This window comes from Acanthopagrus latus, chromosome 5 (genome assembly GCF_904848185.1).
Source record: "Acanthopagrus latus isolate v.2019 chromosome 5, fAcaLat1.1, whole genome shotgun sequence".
NCBI classification, from domain to species: Eukaryota; Metazoa; Chordata; class Actinopteri; order Spariformes; family Sparidae; genus Acanthopagrus; species Acanthopagrus latus.
The window spans coordinates 23,465,357-23,482,160 of NC_051043.1; the positions used below are offsets into that span (position 1 = coordinate 23,465,357).

The 16,804-nt window shown below is 44.5% G+C and overlaps 2 protein-coding genes across 3 annotated transcripts; one reads left to right on the top strand and one right to left on the bottom strand.

Moving 5' to 3' along the window:
• Positions 1 to 362: 362 nt before the first annotated feature.
• si:dkey-250l23.4 lies at positions 363 to 9,324 on the bottom strand. Its single transcript, XM_037097748.1, has 5 exons — positions 8,284 to 9,324; positions 3,092 to 3,329; positions 2,003 to 2,128; positions 856 to 974; positions 363 to 765 (listed from the first exon to the last, which is right to left on the bottom strand). The coding sequence occupies exons 1-5, from the start codon at positions 9,322 to 9,324 to the stop codon at positions 751 to 753; spliced, it is 1,539 nt and encodes a 512-aa protein (XP_036953643.1). The 3' UTR covers positions 363 to 750.
• A 4,478-nt stretch (positions 9,325 to 13,802) lies between these two features.
• On the top strand, positions 13,803 to 15,862 carry htr1aa (5-hydroxytryptamine (serotonin) receptor 1A a). Of its 2 annotated transcripts, XM_037098317.1 has the most exons (2): positions 13,804 to 14,600; positions 14,720 to 15,862. In XM_037098317.1, the coding sequence occupies exons 1-2, from the start codon at positions 14,167 to 14,169 to the stop codon at positions 15,468 to 15,470; spliced, it is 1,185 nt and encodes a 394-aa protein (XP_036954212.1). In that variant the 5' UTR covers positions 13,804 to 14,166; the 3' UTR covers positions 15,471 to 15,862. The 2 variants fall into 2 exon arrangements, with proteins under 2 accessions (XP_036954211.1, XP_036954212.1); XM_037098316.1 differs by having other exon boundaries at positions 13,803 to 15,862.
• The last annotated feature ends 942 nt before the right edge of the window (positions 15,863 to 16,804 follow it).

Here is a 16,804-nt window from a genome sequence, read left to right on the forward strand (position 1 = left end):
TGCCTCTGCGTCAACCTTATTTTCTATAAAATACAGCGGACTTAGTGCGACCAAATGTTTATTCCCTCCAGGGGGCGCTTGAGAACAACTGGAACACAAAATTGCTTCGCGTTTGAAAATTAGAAAAACAGCAAATTAAAAACATCCAGCAAGACATGCCCATATAGTATAATGCAAGTGCTGATTAAAAGTCAATTACAGTTTAGGAGCGAGAAACTGTGAGTGGTTGTGAATTGGAACGCAGAGGTTCATAAAAAAACATAAACAAATGGTCTCAGCCCATACCGAAGAGTCAAGTCTGTCATTCAGTTTACGTTTTCTGAGGATGCATAAAGATGAAAGTCCACCCACAAAGTGCTCACTCATGTTATTCTTTTTTTTATTATTATTATTATCATCACAGGAATATGCACTGTGCCTGTGGTGGTCCTGCAGTGTTATGTTCTTGGAGATAGTAAATTGACTCCCCTCCTGACAGCAACAGGATGTGTTGTGCAAACCCACGTTACAAGAGCTTCATGTGGAGACAGAGAACAGAGAACACTGGATTTCCAAACATCCCCCTACACCCTACATTTCCCCATTTCAATCATTTATTAATGGGACAAAACAAGCTGGCGCGCTGTTGTTCTCCCTTCACCACGCCATCCCACCTGCTCGGATCCACCCATTGTCTTCTCATTAAAGCCTTCATCTCAGTCTTTTCCCCATATATCTCTTTTCAACCTCTCCTCTTTCTATGTCGCTCAATCATTGCTGCCAGGACTGTCAAAAAGAAGGAAAAAAGAGGTAGCAAAGAAAGCAGAATATGAAGAAGCCAATAATCCAGTTGACTGAGTAGATGTAGATGATGACCATGTCCATGTCAAAGCGCCAGCCCCGAGAGTCGTCCTCAAAGTCCATGGCGTCCAGACGGTAGCCTCCTCCGTGGGGGAACTGGCGTCTGGCCATGGGACTGGACTGCCTCTGGAAGCCTGGTTTGGGGTGACAAATAAGTCATCTCATCTGGTGGCTTCCATTACAGTAACACTCAACTCAGAGTCTGTTAAACTGACTGTAAAATATGTCCACAGTCATTCACTCATCGGTTCAATTCATGTCAGTTAGAAAGGATTTTAATGGTGATACGATTCTATGATGCAAAAATATGATATACTATATAAATACTTTCCATATGCTTAGCTATATTACAATCAACTACTGCATCCCCAGTGTTGTAAAGTACCCAAAACTCATACTTGAGTATAAGCAAAGATACCCTGTTAAAATAGTAGTTCATGTGAAAGTCTCCAATACATATGTAATAGTATTTGAGTAAGTCTAAAAGTATCTGAGGTCAAATGTGCTTAAGGATGGAGGGTACAAGTAAAAGTAAATTATACATACAGATTATTTACATGTACATATATACTGTATGCTAAAGTTATCAAATAAAAGTGGTGGGGTAAAAGTAAAATATTTGCTTTCGGAATATGGTGGAGGGGAGGTATCATATAAACAAAAATGGAAATACTCAAGTAAAGTACAAGTCCCTCAATGTTGTAAGTACACTAATTTAGTGAATATACTTTCATCACATTCCATCTCTGATTTGGCCTTTATTGGAAAGTGACTCCATGTTGTGCTGCTTTCCTTGAAGCTTGAAGTCGTTCATTGAGTCATGTTTTGCTGAGCGGAACTGTCACCATGAGGGTACAGGGCTCAACACCGAAAGAGAGATTTGGGATCCCGATTCTATAATTAGCAACACAATATCCGTAGTTGTACATTAGCTGAGGGGGGGATGGTACATCACTGTTTCCCCTCCAGAGAGAGCGAGAGAGACGAAGAATCATCCATGCGCAGCGATCTAAATTTCCTTTCTGTGTGCTATAAGTTGATGAAGCCTTGAGGGACCCTATATTTGGGTTACTCTGTCACAAGTTGAAAATGTCTCCTACAGCTGCTGTCTTTAAATGACCCTGAACAGAGAGAATTCCCATATGGTGAGCTGATAACTTGCCTCCAAAGATTCGGAAAAGCTTTCTGCAGCTCGGCAGTGGCCACTTCGCGCAGCTCGCTTTCTGGAAGTTCTGTTTCCGGGATAGGTACTCCTTTGGGAAGAACGTCCTTGCAGTTTGGTTTAGCTCTGTCGAAAAAAGACGAGGGGACAAAACTCAATATTATCGCAAGTGAACATCTTTACTCACACCTCCATGTCTTGATTGCTTGGATAGATTATGTTTGATTTATTCAAAACATTAAAAAAAGACAGCAGATGCAGCATCAGCAGACGCTCATTTTCTCCTTGTTCTGTTTCCGTGTGACCTTGGCTTCGGTAATCAACACAAGAATCTAATCTACAATCCTCGTCACCTAATCACTCACAAGGGCCCTCAGTGTGTCTGCAGTCCTCATAAGCGCGGCCACTCTGCCTTTTTATGGCCGCAGCCACAGCGTCCCTGCCACTCACGCTCTCCTACAGACATCTAGAAGTAGGCCAAAGTGAATCACAGAACTTCATTACTTATTCACAGCTTTGTCCAAATCAGACATGTCCTGTGCAATCAGCGTGCGCTGATCACGAGGTTACATGCAGCCATGTCACTTTACAGCACGTGTGTGAAAATCTCATTGTCACAGCACGTTGTGTAACATTGTTGCGTAAATACTTTAAATTTAAGATTTAAAAAATCAGTTTTTTTGTTTTTTTTGTCCCACTAATAAAGAACATTATATCTTATTTCCACCAGAAAGCACTAAATAAAAGTGTTCAGATTGTGTTTGATTTTGACTTCTCGTTTCTGGGTGACTCATCTGGTCGGCGCAGAACTAAAGGTCTACTCTGCTCCCTTTGGGACATCTGCAGCTGGGCCCTCTGAACAATCTGCAGCTTGGATGTCATCCGTGCAACAGCCGACAGACATACGAACACAAACACTGCATATCTGGAGATAAACGTGCAATCCTGTGTCGGTACACCATCAACGATACTTTGTGCTGTATCCAGCCCGTATTATTCAATCCATGATGAGTAGGGTCATGAGTAGAGGTGATAAGTATTCCAAATCATGTAAATTGCGCAGTGAGTGCTTTCTGCCCATTAGCTCACCCTTCTGGAAGAAGACATGTGTGATGATTGTTCTGCAGAGGGGGCAGGGGGTGTTGGTGGGGCTGTTCTTAGCCAGTGTCCTCAGACAGGGTTCACAGAAGATGTGGTTGCAGGGGTGACACATGTAAGGACTGAAGTACACGTCCAAACACACTGCGCAGATGTAACCTTCCCTGTCCCCGGCACTCACGTCCTCGTCATCCTCGCTGCTGCTGCTGGATGGGTTCCCCGTTGAACTCTGGGAAGAGGCGGAAAAAGGCAGAGAACGCTGTCAAACAACGAGGGATCAAATGGATTGTGAAGGGTTGATCAGCACTCATGCATGACATCCTTTCATTTAGACCTCCTCCTTCTCCTGCAAAATAATGTATTTATGTATGAGTGTATACATGCAAACACGCACGTGCCACTCTGCAACCCTTTGCTGTGTGTTTTTGATTGGACTAAATTACAGCTCGTGCACACATAGACGATCTCTGATAATATGTCAAATATAAATACACTTCTGTGAATCTTGATTCTTTATTTCTACGTTTGTTACTTCTTCTGCCTGTAAAATCTATAACCACAATGGTGAACCCACTTCTGGACGGTTCATGTCTGCATGGCATCAGCTTCTCAGGACAGACCGATTAAAAACGGACAAGAAGAAAAAAGAACGATCCAGAAATCCGACCCCCAACATATGCGGTTCTCAAGATGACACTATCATTACGCCATTGCAGTGGCTGGCCGTAAATATAAGCGAAAATGTATTCGTCACCCTCTTGAGAATTAACACACCCTCCTTTTTAACGCACCCTACTTGATGAGTGTCAATGTCTCTAACACTCACCTGCGCAGCACTGTAATACGTGTGAGGCCAGCAGGGTGTCAGGTGTGAGTTCAGCGGAGGGAAACATCTACCAACTTATATTTTCTCACCTCCTCCTGTAAAGCATAAACATTGCTCGCGTGTGAGAGAGAGGGAAAGAGTGATCTGACCCTGACGCTGGACCTAATTCAAACCCAGAGACGTGTTGTATCTCCTCAGGTGGAGTGTTGCTATTGTTGAGGAATCTCTTGAAGTGTTTCTTTCTGTGAGGCACAGCGTGACTCATGCCTACGCAGCTCTTACAGTAAGCAACACATTTTGTTTACGCTGCATATGGCCCGTCCTCTGTTATTTTTAATCTAGTTTGTATCCTTTCTCTTTCATACAGAACAATACATCTGCCACCCCCACTCCTCAAATCCCTCTCATCCCCACCAGCAGTCCACTTGCTCTCCCTCCCCTGAATCCACACTCAGCTTCCTCTTTTCTGACTCGCATAACTCATATGAGAGGATGCACTTTTTTTTTTTTTTTTTTTTTGAGAAAGCCCTGAGTATCTCCTCCCTCAGACCTTTCTCTGCGGACCCCTCAAGGATTGATGTCTGAAGCTCCAGTCCTGAAAGAGACCCAGGGGTGCTTCCAGAGTAATTACCACTCTCTCACCTAGGGGGAGCTCCAGGGACTTCCTGTTGCACCAGCCCTGACTCCCAAGGTGTGTCATTAACACAGAGGAGAGCGCAGAGCTCACAGGTTCTTTGTAATCATGGGATCTGTGTCTCTCCCCTGGCACTGTAACGTGGCAGCTTTGCCTTGGTTACATTGGTAAATGTATACATAAATAAATAAGTATTCTTTATCTTAATGTAGTGAATTAAAATCTTTTACTCAACAGGGAGTAAATGTTGTCTCTTCAATATCTTAACAACAATTAGCTTAATTTGACCGATTAAGCTACTTCACTGCAAACCTGAATAAATGTAGTTTTAATGAAAACTTGATATGATTATAATTCTTTTACAAAAGCACTAAGTGTTTCTGCAGATATACAAGCAGCAACTGGAACCACGCAGATTGTTTTCAGTAATTGGAGGCAGCTGGATAAAGTAACTGAACAATCCAGCACTAATTACCTCTCCATCACACAGGATGCAACCTCTTCCTCTGGGAAGCTGGATGACAATAACACCTGCTCTGACCTTTGGCCTACTGCACGCTCAATACTGCACAAGGCACCACAGGACAGTGAAACACCAACAAAAGATTGGGTTTGAACTGCCTTTACAAGAAACCAAAAAAGGCGTGTGGGCAGCTATTCACAGGGAATTTATAAAGGGGGATATAAATAAAGCACCATGCCGAAATATTAACCAGCCGTTGTGTCCGAGGTGTTCAACAAAGACTACTGTCGAGCTGCCTCCTTGAGTCCTGAGCGCTTTATGGCTGATAGCAAGAACTGCTGTGCTTGTCAGAAGCTCCCAAGTGAGGGCGAGTGTAACTGTGCAAAGTGCAAACAGTTGAGAAAAGAGCATGCATACTCAATAAGCCTTAATAATGATAAACGACAGATTAAGCTCCTTCATTTTCCCCCTGAATAAAAAGTTTAAAGCTGAACAAACACGCTTGGAGTTTAGCTTAGCATAAACACTGGAAGCAGGAGAACCAGCACTGTGTTTGCTTAATGTACACACAAATGTTAAGGTGACAAGTTGACAAGCTGATGACTTCCTGGAGTGTTGATTTAAGTGTGAGATTGACGGGTGCTTAGCCGCTTGCCATTCACATTTCTGCCTGACTGCTGATTGGTCAGATGTGCTGCACTCACTCAACACTGGACACAGTCGATGAGAAAAGAGGAACCCACAAAGTCTCTAGATGTGCTGCTACGCTTTCATGGAGAAAGAAAAAAAATATTTTTGATGGTACAGTGTCTTGTACATGTAATCTTGTAACTGCTTTACATACTTTCTGTTTATATTTGGTGGTGAATTTAAGTGTGATGAGGGGCTTATTTTTGAATTTTGGATGGAGCAAAGCAAGCTGTTAACTTACAGCCTTTTATCTAAGCTAAGCCATCAAACATTTAACAGCTAACATCTAACATTCAGCAAGAAATCAAATAAGCACATTTCCTTCATGATCCAAATATATTTCTTAAAAAAAGCAAAAAAAACAAAAAAAACAACAAAAAACACGCAGTGTGTATTACGCATCATGCTTGAACATTAACACACCAACTCCAATGAGACGGAGTGAACCACAAACAATATAACCTGCAGGGGGGCCTGGCATTAGGAAACGGATATTCTCTGTTTCAAAGCAACTAATTCTATTCTATTCAGCAGTCAGAATAATTTCAATCCACCAACGTGACTGCAGATCTGCAGCAGCCAATCAAAACAGAAATCTGCGCTTTTGTCTGGTTGGTTTTGAAGGGCTCTCCGCCCAAGCCTCATCATGCAACTAATTCAGATGTAACCCCACTTTAAACCGCACAGACAATGGCTATTGAGATGAGCTGGGTGCTGATAGGGCTGTCGAGAGTCAGACTCTAGATGAAAACACACATGGGTGCATACACATAAATGTGTGTGCAGCTGGATGGTCACATGAAATGACATCAAAAGTGGACGGAGCAGCGTTTGTCTGATTTTTGTGCATATTTTGTGCAACACACAAGACTCACACTTGCTTCTTTGTGATTTTTTTTAGTCCCCCATCTTAAAGTGGATCGGTTATGTAATTCAAGGCTTTAAGTGTCTCACTTTAAATTTCAGTGCCTCATTTGAGAAACTTATGTAGTTTGCTCGGTCCACAAAAGTCACAGCATTACCACAATAAAGAGAATTTAAAAAAAGAAAAGTAACACAATGTATCCTGGCAATGCAAATGGATAAAGACTGCACATGAAGACTGCAATGTTTGATTTGTTGGACTATTCTGCCCCTACTTCTCCCAAAATCATGCTGCCCATTGTGCAGGATGCAGTTTCATCTAGTGAAGTGGTTGCAGTTGCTGACCAACTAAACACCCCTCGTCTCACCCTATCCTATAGTGGCCGTAAAAAATGTGAAAGGCTCTCCTCTACAGCCAGTGTTTGGGTTACTGTTGCAACATGGTGGACTCCATGGAACAGGACATGCTAAGCTTTGAAAACAACTTTGGCCTAAATGTGGAATTACAATGTCACCTGATGCTCCTGGGCCAAAAACACTTTTTCCCATAAGCTTACATTGACTCCTTCAACTATAATCATTAGAAAACCTATAGGAGCCGCACAATTAGATTGTTTTATCCCCATTCAAGTCCACTGGGCGTGTCCTGCCTCAAGCTTAGAGTTCTTTAAGCAATGTTTTAGCGCCTCCTAGTGACAGTTTTGTTTGAACAGGAAGTAACCTGTAAGTTCAGGAAGTAGTTCTCAGGTGACCTGAAAGCAGGCTTGTCTCCTCAAGCAGACCAAAGAGCAGACGGTCATCTTATCTGCTGCCATCCTTTCATTTGAAAGCTCGTAAAATCATTATCTGTAAGTTTCTGTATCAACCAAATAACCTAATATTCTGATAATGTTCAGTGATATTTGGGGGGTGGTGTTTTTGTGTGCAGTGGTTGCTGAGATGTGGCTGTGCATGCCTGGTGTGAAAGTGGCTAGAATTATCTGAGCTGTTGTGGGAGCTGCATTGTATGTGGAGTGCAAGTGCATTATTATGATCTAATATACACTTGTAGTAGAAAGCCGTAGCTGCCTTGTCTATAACACCATCGTGTTGCTTCTGTATTTTGTGAATTTCTACAGTTTCACTCTTGATTCTTCTTGAGTAGCATCTTAAGAAAAGGCAAAACTAAAAAGATCCCTGACTCGTAAGTTAGCTGGCTTTAGAGCTCTATGGGCTCAACAACAGGGAAGATAATTTTAATAATAATTTTGGATAATTTTATACCCAGGAAGGACCCAGGAAGTTATAACCCTAACCCTCCGATGCTGTATCCAGATTTTAAATTTCTCATCTATAACACTCTATCATTGTAGATATAAAAGATTAAAAGATTAAAAAAGATTAAAAGAAATTCAATAATTCTAAATTTCAAGGGATTATACACTAATAAAAACATAGCTATGGATATTATATTCTCTGTCAGTCCCTAACTTCCCTTAAATTCCTGCAAATTGTACACAATGGACCTTTAATAAATGATAAACTTTGTATTAACATCGTAGTAAATTATTCAGTGATATCATCAGCGGCTCTGCGGTTCCTCCAGTGGCATACATATATGAGATACGGGCCTGAAACTAATCCTAAAATCACTGGAGAAACATTTGGTGAGAAAGCAGTAACTTCGATATGTGTTGACATAATGAATGCTCAGTTGTGTACTTCACCTGTCGGCTCTCCTGCAGTTGGCTCTGTCTCCACCGCTCCCTTCTCCTCTGCCTCCTCCTCAGACACTTAATCCTGTTCTTCTCTCTTTTACTCATCCTTCTCTCCCCAAAAGGAACACAAGGCGGCACGGCTGCCGAGGTCACGGTTTGACTCAGCACCTCCATCACACCGCTGCCTCCTTCCTCACCATCCTCCACATCCACCTCTTCTTCCTCCTCCTCCTCTTCTTCATCCTCTTCTTCTTCTTCTTCTTCTTCTCCGCGCTCTACGCTGGAGAAAGATGGATTGTGTGTCTGATTGTGAGTGTGGTGGCTTTGCGATGGTCGTCCGGTTCCCGCCCCTCGTCTCACATCCACCCAGAATGGATCTGGCTCTCTGGATGAGTTGAAGGAGTGGTGGTGCAGGTCTCCTGCAGCAGTCCTGGATGAAGGTGTGGATCTTGTTTGGGTGTTAGGCTGAGGGAGAGCAGAAGAAGGGGACCTTATTGTGGGCCAAGGATATTGGGGGTTCAAATTGGCGGGGATGGTTCGGGTGAAGCCGGTACCATGTGGTCTAAGACAGGTCTGTCCCCTTTGCAAGTCTGATCCTTCTCCACCTTCCAATGTGCTGTTTAACTGGATGTCAGAATTACTGCTAGATGAATTTTTGGCACCTCCTCTTCCGTGTGCATCCTGGACTCCGTCTCCATGTGTCTCACTTCTTTGAGTCTTCCTCTGCCTTTGTTTCCCTCTTTCCCTGCCTCCTACGTGTTCAACGACTTGTCTTTCTTCATCCCTGTCTTGGTTTCCCTCTCTCCATCCTCTTCTGTTGCAGGTCTTCTTGTGTGCTTTCCTCCCCGGAAGGGCAGGTCTCACCAGCTGCTCCACACCGCTCGACCTCCCCTCTCCAGCTGGATCCGCACACCTCGACCTCTGTCTCAGTGCCTTTAAACACGGGGTGTAAGTCTCGTTGTTACTGTTGTCTTCACTGGCATCCTCAGCTCCGCGACCCCCAACTCTGCTTGAGCCGTTGACACCAGAGGCGCCCACATGGGAGCTCATGACGGCGCTGTGGAGCCCCTCAGTCGCCAGCAGAGTGCATCTGATGCAACGTCAACCAGCTAGCCCGGTCTTTCCCCTGTCATCTTTCCCTGAGTCTTCTCTCTGCCTCCCACTCCTTCTGGATGTAGAGGTTCAAGCTCTTTTTTTTTTTCCTAAGAGCTAGAGGGACTGTTCCAGTGTAGAGGAGGTGAGCAGTGCAGCCCCTGTCCTGGCCTGTCCTGCCCCTGTTAGCCCCCTGGGACATTCCACACTGTTGACAAAGACAAAGTCCCCCTGGTGAGCCCCATTACAATAGGTGCACTGTTCATGGCCTCACTATTGTCCTGTGTGACCTATAGAAAACACACTGCTATGGAACTACTGAATACACAAAAATAAGGTGAAAAAACCAGAGCCACCTTTTTTTTTCTCACGTCCAATAGCATGGCGTCAGCTTTTTTCAATCTGGGGTGAGTGATTGCGTGTGTCGTTTTCATGGAGAATATATAAATCCTCAAAAGAATGATGAAACAAACAATCACTTTACTTGCCCCTGAGGAATCTGCTAGACCCAAAGTAAGTCTGCAACCACAATTAGTTTTTATTCACATTGCCAGGAGATGAGTTTGCATCTCAGTCGTCTTTTACCCTGTTCGTCATCAAAAATGCGTTGGAAAACCTGAGAGCAGAAGACCAGGCTACATCCAAAAGACGTTGAATTGTGTTTTTAAAAGTCTTCATCACATGTTTTTTTCAAGAGAAAGAGCTGGTACAGAAGTTGCTAAGGAGTGAGATATCTTCCTTCTTTTTCAATCTTTGTTGGGAGTTGCATATCTCTAGTACCCATCAGGCAGCTCACAAGAACGGAAGCCGCCAAACAGTGGTTATTTTTTAAAATGTCTTTTACTTCAGTCACTCTTTCAAGCTCAGCGCCGACAGAACAATGTTCAATCTGAGAGCTAACAGCCTCAATTCAGCACACGTGATGAGGGATGATTATCAGCATGTTCAACCGGGTATCATGTTTACATCATGGCCGATCTCATGGCCAATAAATACCCATGACTTCTGCAGTGCCAGGAGTAAATGCCAATTATACACATTCACACTGAAGGCAAAAGCCAAATGTAGAAAAAAAGTTCTGCACTGGGTCGAGAAAGATAGTGAGGTAATACTGATGCAACAATCAGGGTCCTCTTCAAGGATAGGGCCTAAAAGAGGATGTTAGTGATTAGCAGACAGAAAGGAACCTGAGGCATAATAATTATTACAAATCCTTCACTTAATCAACTTGGTTCGATTCAAATAGTCTTCATCAGGGCACAGCAATTATTCCCTAAAGCAAACGCTGATGTATTTTTTATTACAAATGTCAGGATAACCTGTTCAATAGCAGTTTGTTCTGACAGGCTGCTGTAGTGTTTCTAAATAGAAAATCTGAGGAGGAGGAACAAGAGATTCTTTGTCTTTAGGATAAAAATATGAAATCCAGTGTTATTATGGGTTAGGTTAAGTGAACTGTTCAAAGTCATCATTCTAACTCATCACATTTTAATGACTTTATATAACACATATGTAGGACTGAAAGTGATCTAGAGTAACACTTTAGTTTTAATTGTGAAGTTTTGAGCATTCTGAGCATGCTTTGAGGAGCCTCTGTAACAGCGTTTCATCTGGGAAAATGTTTCATGTGAGAACAAGACTCCTCCACATGACAGGGTCACATAATAAACTACAAGGTAAGACTCTCCACAGTGAAAACACTACAGAGACCTCGTCTGCACTGAAGATCACATATCTCAGTGAACTGAGAAAACCTGAGGACAGAAATGCCCAGAAGAAGAGAAGAGAGAGAAAAGCAAACCCGGCTCATCAGAAGGACGTCTGAGCAGAGACGGGTTAGTAAATGCACGACACTACATACTAAAAAGAGAGTTTTTGGACAACTCACATTAGCAGATGTTTCCTCCGCTTGCCGCCGTCCTGCCAGTGAGAAGCATCGATCTCCATATGTGACGTAACATGGAGGTGAATTAAGGTGAACCGCTCCTAAAGCTTAATTCCATATAAATGCACAGATAATTTGTTGTTTTGTTGTTAGCAAAAAACAATATTGACCTTGAAGTTGAAAAAGGAGCCTCATATAAGAAACAATACTAAAATCAAAAGCCGGAAAAGTCACGTGAGATATCGTGTGGATAGTTGTTGCTGGAAGACAGCAGCGGTTCACCTTAACTCTCCTCCAGGTTAGGTCACACTCAGACATCGATACCTCTCGGCTGCCATGACGGTGGCTAGCGGAACAAAGCTAGTGCTAAGGTGAGTTGTTAGAAAAACTTTATTTTTAGTAAACTCTGTGTACACAAACAATGTTCTCAATGCTCGTGTTCCTGTGTAGAGACCCTGGTGATACTACGAGCAAAGTTTCATGTTGTGTCGAGCCCTCTTAGTGTTTTAAAAATAGAGATTTTGATGCTATTGCTAATTTGCCCTGCGCACTCCCATTTAAAATGAGTTTGACCTGAAAACAAAAATACTGTAAATCTTAAAAGTGCCTCTTTCGTTGTAGTTATGCTTTTCCATGAAGGTTTGTCTCATATATACATTCACAAAAAAAGCCTAGGTCGCATTTTGGCGAGAGTTTCACTTTAAGTATTCAATAGGTTTTGAGTTTATTTACACATTTTAAACACATGAAAACAAAGAGATTAAGATGTTATTTAGTAAAGTTATTTTTTAGAGGCAGCGGCAGCAGTGAGTGGGATTCAGTGTGAGATGGTGGACAGGCAGCATCTGTTCAGCTGGCAGAGATGAGACAAAAACTTTACCTCCAAAATGTTTCAATAAACTATAACTATTTTTAAAGCAGTAATTAAAAAAAAATCTTCACCTTCAAGGCTCAAAAATTCATGATAGGGTTATAATTGACCTGCTGTGCAGCTCACAGATGTCTCCTTAAACAGTGTTGGTCTGCAGGGAGATGCTTATTGGGCAGCAGAGGGATTTTTCACTGCAGTACTGCAAGTGACCAATAGGTGGGAATTTAAAGCGAGGCCGTTGAGGTCCAGGTGCTATCATACATCCATGGTGTTGCTTTTGTAGCTGTAGTGAAAGGTAAATGTGTAAAAAGGTAATACTGACTTAAAGCAACATTACATAACTTTTTATCTTAAAATACAACCTTCTAAATCATTTTGATGGTACAGTGTCTTGAAATTGGGTGAATGGTGTCTCTGTCTCAGCCACTCCTCCACTCCCATCACTGGTTTCTGCACTGTGTAACATCAGTGAGAGGGCAGGATCACAGCGCTACATACAGTTTTAGTTCAAGACACGAGTTTTCGACACCTAACGTTGTTATGCTGTAATGAGTTTTGTTCGCAGCCAGCACCTACATGTCGCCTGACAAATTGTCACACACCTGGGATTTGTGTTTACAACAGCAGTGTTGCACTCAGAAAGTGTGTGTGTGTGGGGGGGGGGGGGGGGGGGGGGGGGGGTGTTACCAAAATGGCCACATTTCCACATGGTGTTGCTTTAATTGATTATAGTCATTCGCTAGAACCAGGAACACATTCTCTACACCTTGTGCATGGGTTATTTTGGGGGGGGGGGGGTTTGTTTTGTTTTTCTACCCATTTCACTTCAACTCCAGCTTAAATTTTCATGAAAACTCAGATCTAGAACAACTGAAACCCTGCTGCACCCCCCTCCCTCCCTCCCTCGGCTCTGCACGAAGCATTTTGTTCCCCCTCACCAGCTGTTTTTACTCCACCTGCTGACATTATTAGTTGGCAAACGCAACTATTGTCCTCCCCTCCCCTTCTTCCTCCCCCCTTTCTCTCACACACATAGAGATTGATTCTCATCTCTTCGACCACCATCTCCCCCGGCAGCTCATCGCCTCCCTCCCAGGATCTTTAATTCGCCTTCTGCTCCAAGTCCCGAGAGAGGTGTCCGCCATGTGTTGCAGTACCCGCCGTGGGCAGCAGATGGCAGCAGCTCTCCTCTCTGGCCCGTCGTGGCGCTGTCCCTGGTCCTCAAACCACCTCTCGCTCCTAACAGCGAGGGCTTACCTCGCTCTCCGTCATGGCTCGAAACGTACGGTTTCTGCTTGAACTCATTTAAAAAAATATAAATTAAAAAAAAAATCTCTTTGAGGTCTCAATAACAAAAAAGCACATGTTTCAGGTGAAATTTTAAACCAAAAGTTAATTACAAGTAATGAAAAATGACGATTTTGTATCAGTTTTTCTTCGCAATATTTTTAAGAGATAGAACTTTATAACTGCTCCTCCTGACTGACTCCTGCCTTTTAAGGTGTAAACTAACAACAAAACAAAATTGAATTAAATCCACAAACTGTCAGATGTAAAAAATAAAGAGAGAGAGAAGAGGGCAGGGGAGCTCTGCGCCCTCATCGGCTGTCTGCAGTGAAGGACGGAGCAGCGAGGAGAGCAGAGGCACAAAACTCCAGGGCGACCTCCACACGGTCTGACGTACCCGAAACTGCTCGTATAAATGAATTCACGGCGTCACCGAGCTCAGATGAATTCGCAGTGCCAGTGAGCGCACCCGGCTGTCAACGCTCACGGGCTCCAACACGCACAAACCTCCCCCTCTCCATCTTTCTCTCTCTCACACACACACACACAGACACACACACACACAAACTCACAAACACGTCTGCGTCATGCGTCCTGAGAGCGACGGCACGAACGCGGCAACTCCGATGGACCCCGGTAAAACGCACAGCGGCAGCAGTCTGCGGGGCTGACTGTGTCCTGCTTATCTGTCCAGCTGCGTGTCCCCCGCCCCCCCATCACTGCTCTGGGAAAGTTGCGCTCCGAGTGCGCTCGCATCATGGATTTTCTAACAACGAGCGGCAACGACAGCAACGCGACCGGCGGTTACCCTGACGGGGTGGACGTGGTCGCCGACTGGGACGCGGGCGAGAATGGCACGGGGTCTAGGTCTGTGCCGGACCTGCAGCTGAGTTACCAGATTATCACCTCTCTGCTCCTGGCGGCCCTCATCCTCTGCTCCATATTTGGCAATGCGTGCGTCGTGGCAGCCATCGCCCTGGAGAGATCTCTCCAGAATGTGGCAAACTACCTGATTGGATCTCTGGCCGTGACTGACCTCATGGTGTCGGTGCTGGTTCTGCCGATGGCGGCCCTCTACCAGGTTTTGAACAAGTGGACACTGGGGCAAGAGATCTGCGATGTGTTCATCTCTCTGGATGTACTGTGCTGCACATCATCCATCCTGCATCTGTGCGCAATTGCTTTGGACAGGTACTGGGCCATAACAGACCCCATTGACTATGTAAATAAACGGACACCGAGGCGAGCTGCGATCCTGATTAGCGTCACCTGGCTAATTGGTTTCTCTATCTCTATTCCGCCTATGTTAGGCTGGAGAAGCGCCGAAGACAGGGCGAACCCCGACGCCTGCAGCATCAGCCAGGACCCGGGCTACACCATCTACTCCACGTTTGGGGCTTTTTACATCCCTCTCATTCTCATGCTCGTCCTGTACGGGAGAATATTCAAGGCCGCGCGGTTTCGGATTCGAAAGACGGTCAAGAAAACCGAGAAGGCGAAAGTGTCGGACAAGTGCTTGACTGTGTCTCCGGCCGTCTTTCACAAGAAAACCAACGGGGAGGCCGGGGGCAAAGGCTGGAGGCGCGGCGACGAGTCCAAACCGAGCTCTCCGTGCGTAAACGGCGCGGTGAAGCACGGGGAGGAGGGCGAGTCGCTGGAGATCATCGAAGTTATCAGCAACTCCAAGACGCACCTTCCCCTGCCCAACACCCCCCAGTCCTCGTCGCACGGCTACGAGAACATGAACGAGAAGAACTCGGGGGCGAAGAGAAAGATCGCGCTGGCCAGGGAGCGCAAAACGGTGAAAACGCTGGGGATCATCATGGGGACCTTCATCTTCTGCTGGCTGCCCTTTTTCATCGTGGCGCTGGTGCTGCCTTTCTGCGCGGAGAGCTGCTACATGCCCGACTGGCTGGGCGCAGTCATAAACTGGCTGGGCTACTCCAACTCCCTCCTCAACCCCATCATATATGCCTACTTCAACAAAGACTTCCAAAGTGCTTTCAAGAAGATTATAAGATGCAAATTCCACAGAGCGTGAAAACATTGGTGTTGGCTTAAAAACTCGGGAGTAAATCAAACGGACAGCAGGACAAAAAATGTTTACTGACTGTATAGAACAGCAAAAAAACAAAAACAAAACAAAAAACAAAAACAAACAAACATAGACTCTCATTCAGGGACAGTCTCTCTTCGGCCTGTGTTGGAGGAGCGTGTAAAAAAAAAGGCAAAGAAAAAGAAAAGAAAATCCAGGGTCACTGATGAAATGAGACAAGACGGGAACTTTTCGCTCTCTTAATGTACAAGCCTCATGTTTATTCAGTGTTGTAGCTACAGTATATAGCCTTTACGCGACGGCAGCCATCGTTGTATTGCCATGCAAGACGTGTCATGTGCTGAATTTCCATGCATTTTACCCATGAGACACGCGGGGAGGGGGAGGGGGAGGGGAGGGGGTTCCGTCCTACATCACCGAGCTTTGTAGCACTGAAACAATAAAAGCAATCAAAGTTTGTCATTAAGAAAATATGAGTCCATTTTTGTTTTGGGGGAAATTTAAAAAAAAAAAAAAAAAAGTCAGGATCAGGAGAAGAGATCAGGGCCACAGCTTCACCTGGGACCTGTCGGATTCATGCATTTTCTTTTCCATGTAGATTACAAGGAATGAGCCCTTACAGTAGCTTTGACAGGCTACACTCATGATGATGATGATGATGATGATGATGATCAGGTTATCAGTGTGTGTGGTGTGTTTGGGGCCCCGCAGGTACCAAACAAACCCTGCTGCCAGATCCATCTCAAAGCTGGAATCAAAAGTAGATTGGCATTTTCTAGAATGGAGGCTGGTATTACATTTATGATGTGTTCTCAATCTTTCTCCCACCATCCCATCTCTCTATTTCTGACTCCCAGATTGTCTCCTGTGTGTGTGTGTGTGTGAGAGAGAGAGAGAGAGAGAGAGAGAGAGAGAGAGAGAGAGAGAGAGAGAGCAAGAGAGAGAGAGAGAGAGAGAGAGAAACAAGAACAGACTCTTTTTTTCTCCTCTCCCTATATGTCATACAGTAACATGTCCCATAGAAGGCCCAGTAGTGCTTTGAGTGCTCGAGAAGACAGTGTGTTAACATCATATAAATCAGTGCTAAATTTAGCACACACACACACACACTCATTATAACACATGATGTAGAGGGATGCTCAGGGCAAACAGAACGGAGAGGAAACCTCCTCGCTGCGTGGCCGCTGTCATCAATCAAACAAATCCACTTACTGTAGATGGAGAGATTAAAGAAGGTCAGGTATCAAAAGAGAGAAAAACAACTTTCAGGAAGAAGCCCCAGTGAGGGCTATATGGCTCGTTGGCACGGCAACGCGTCAAAGCCCAAGGCGCCATGGAT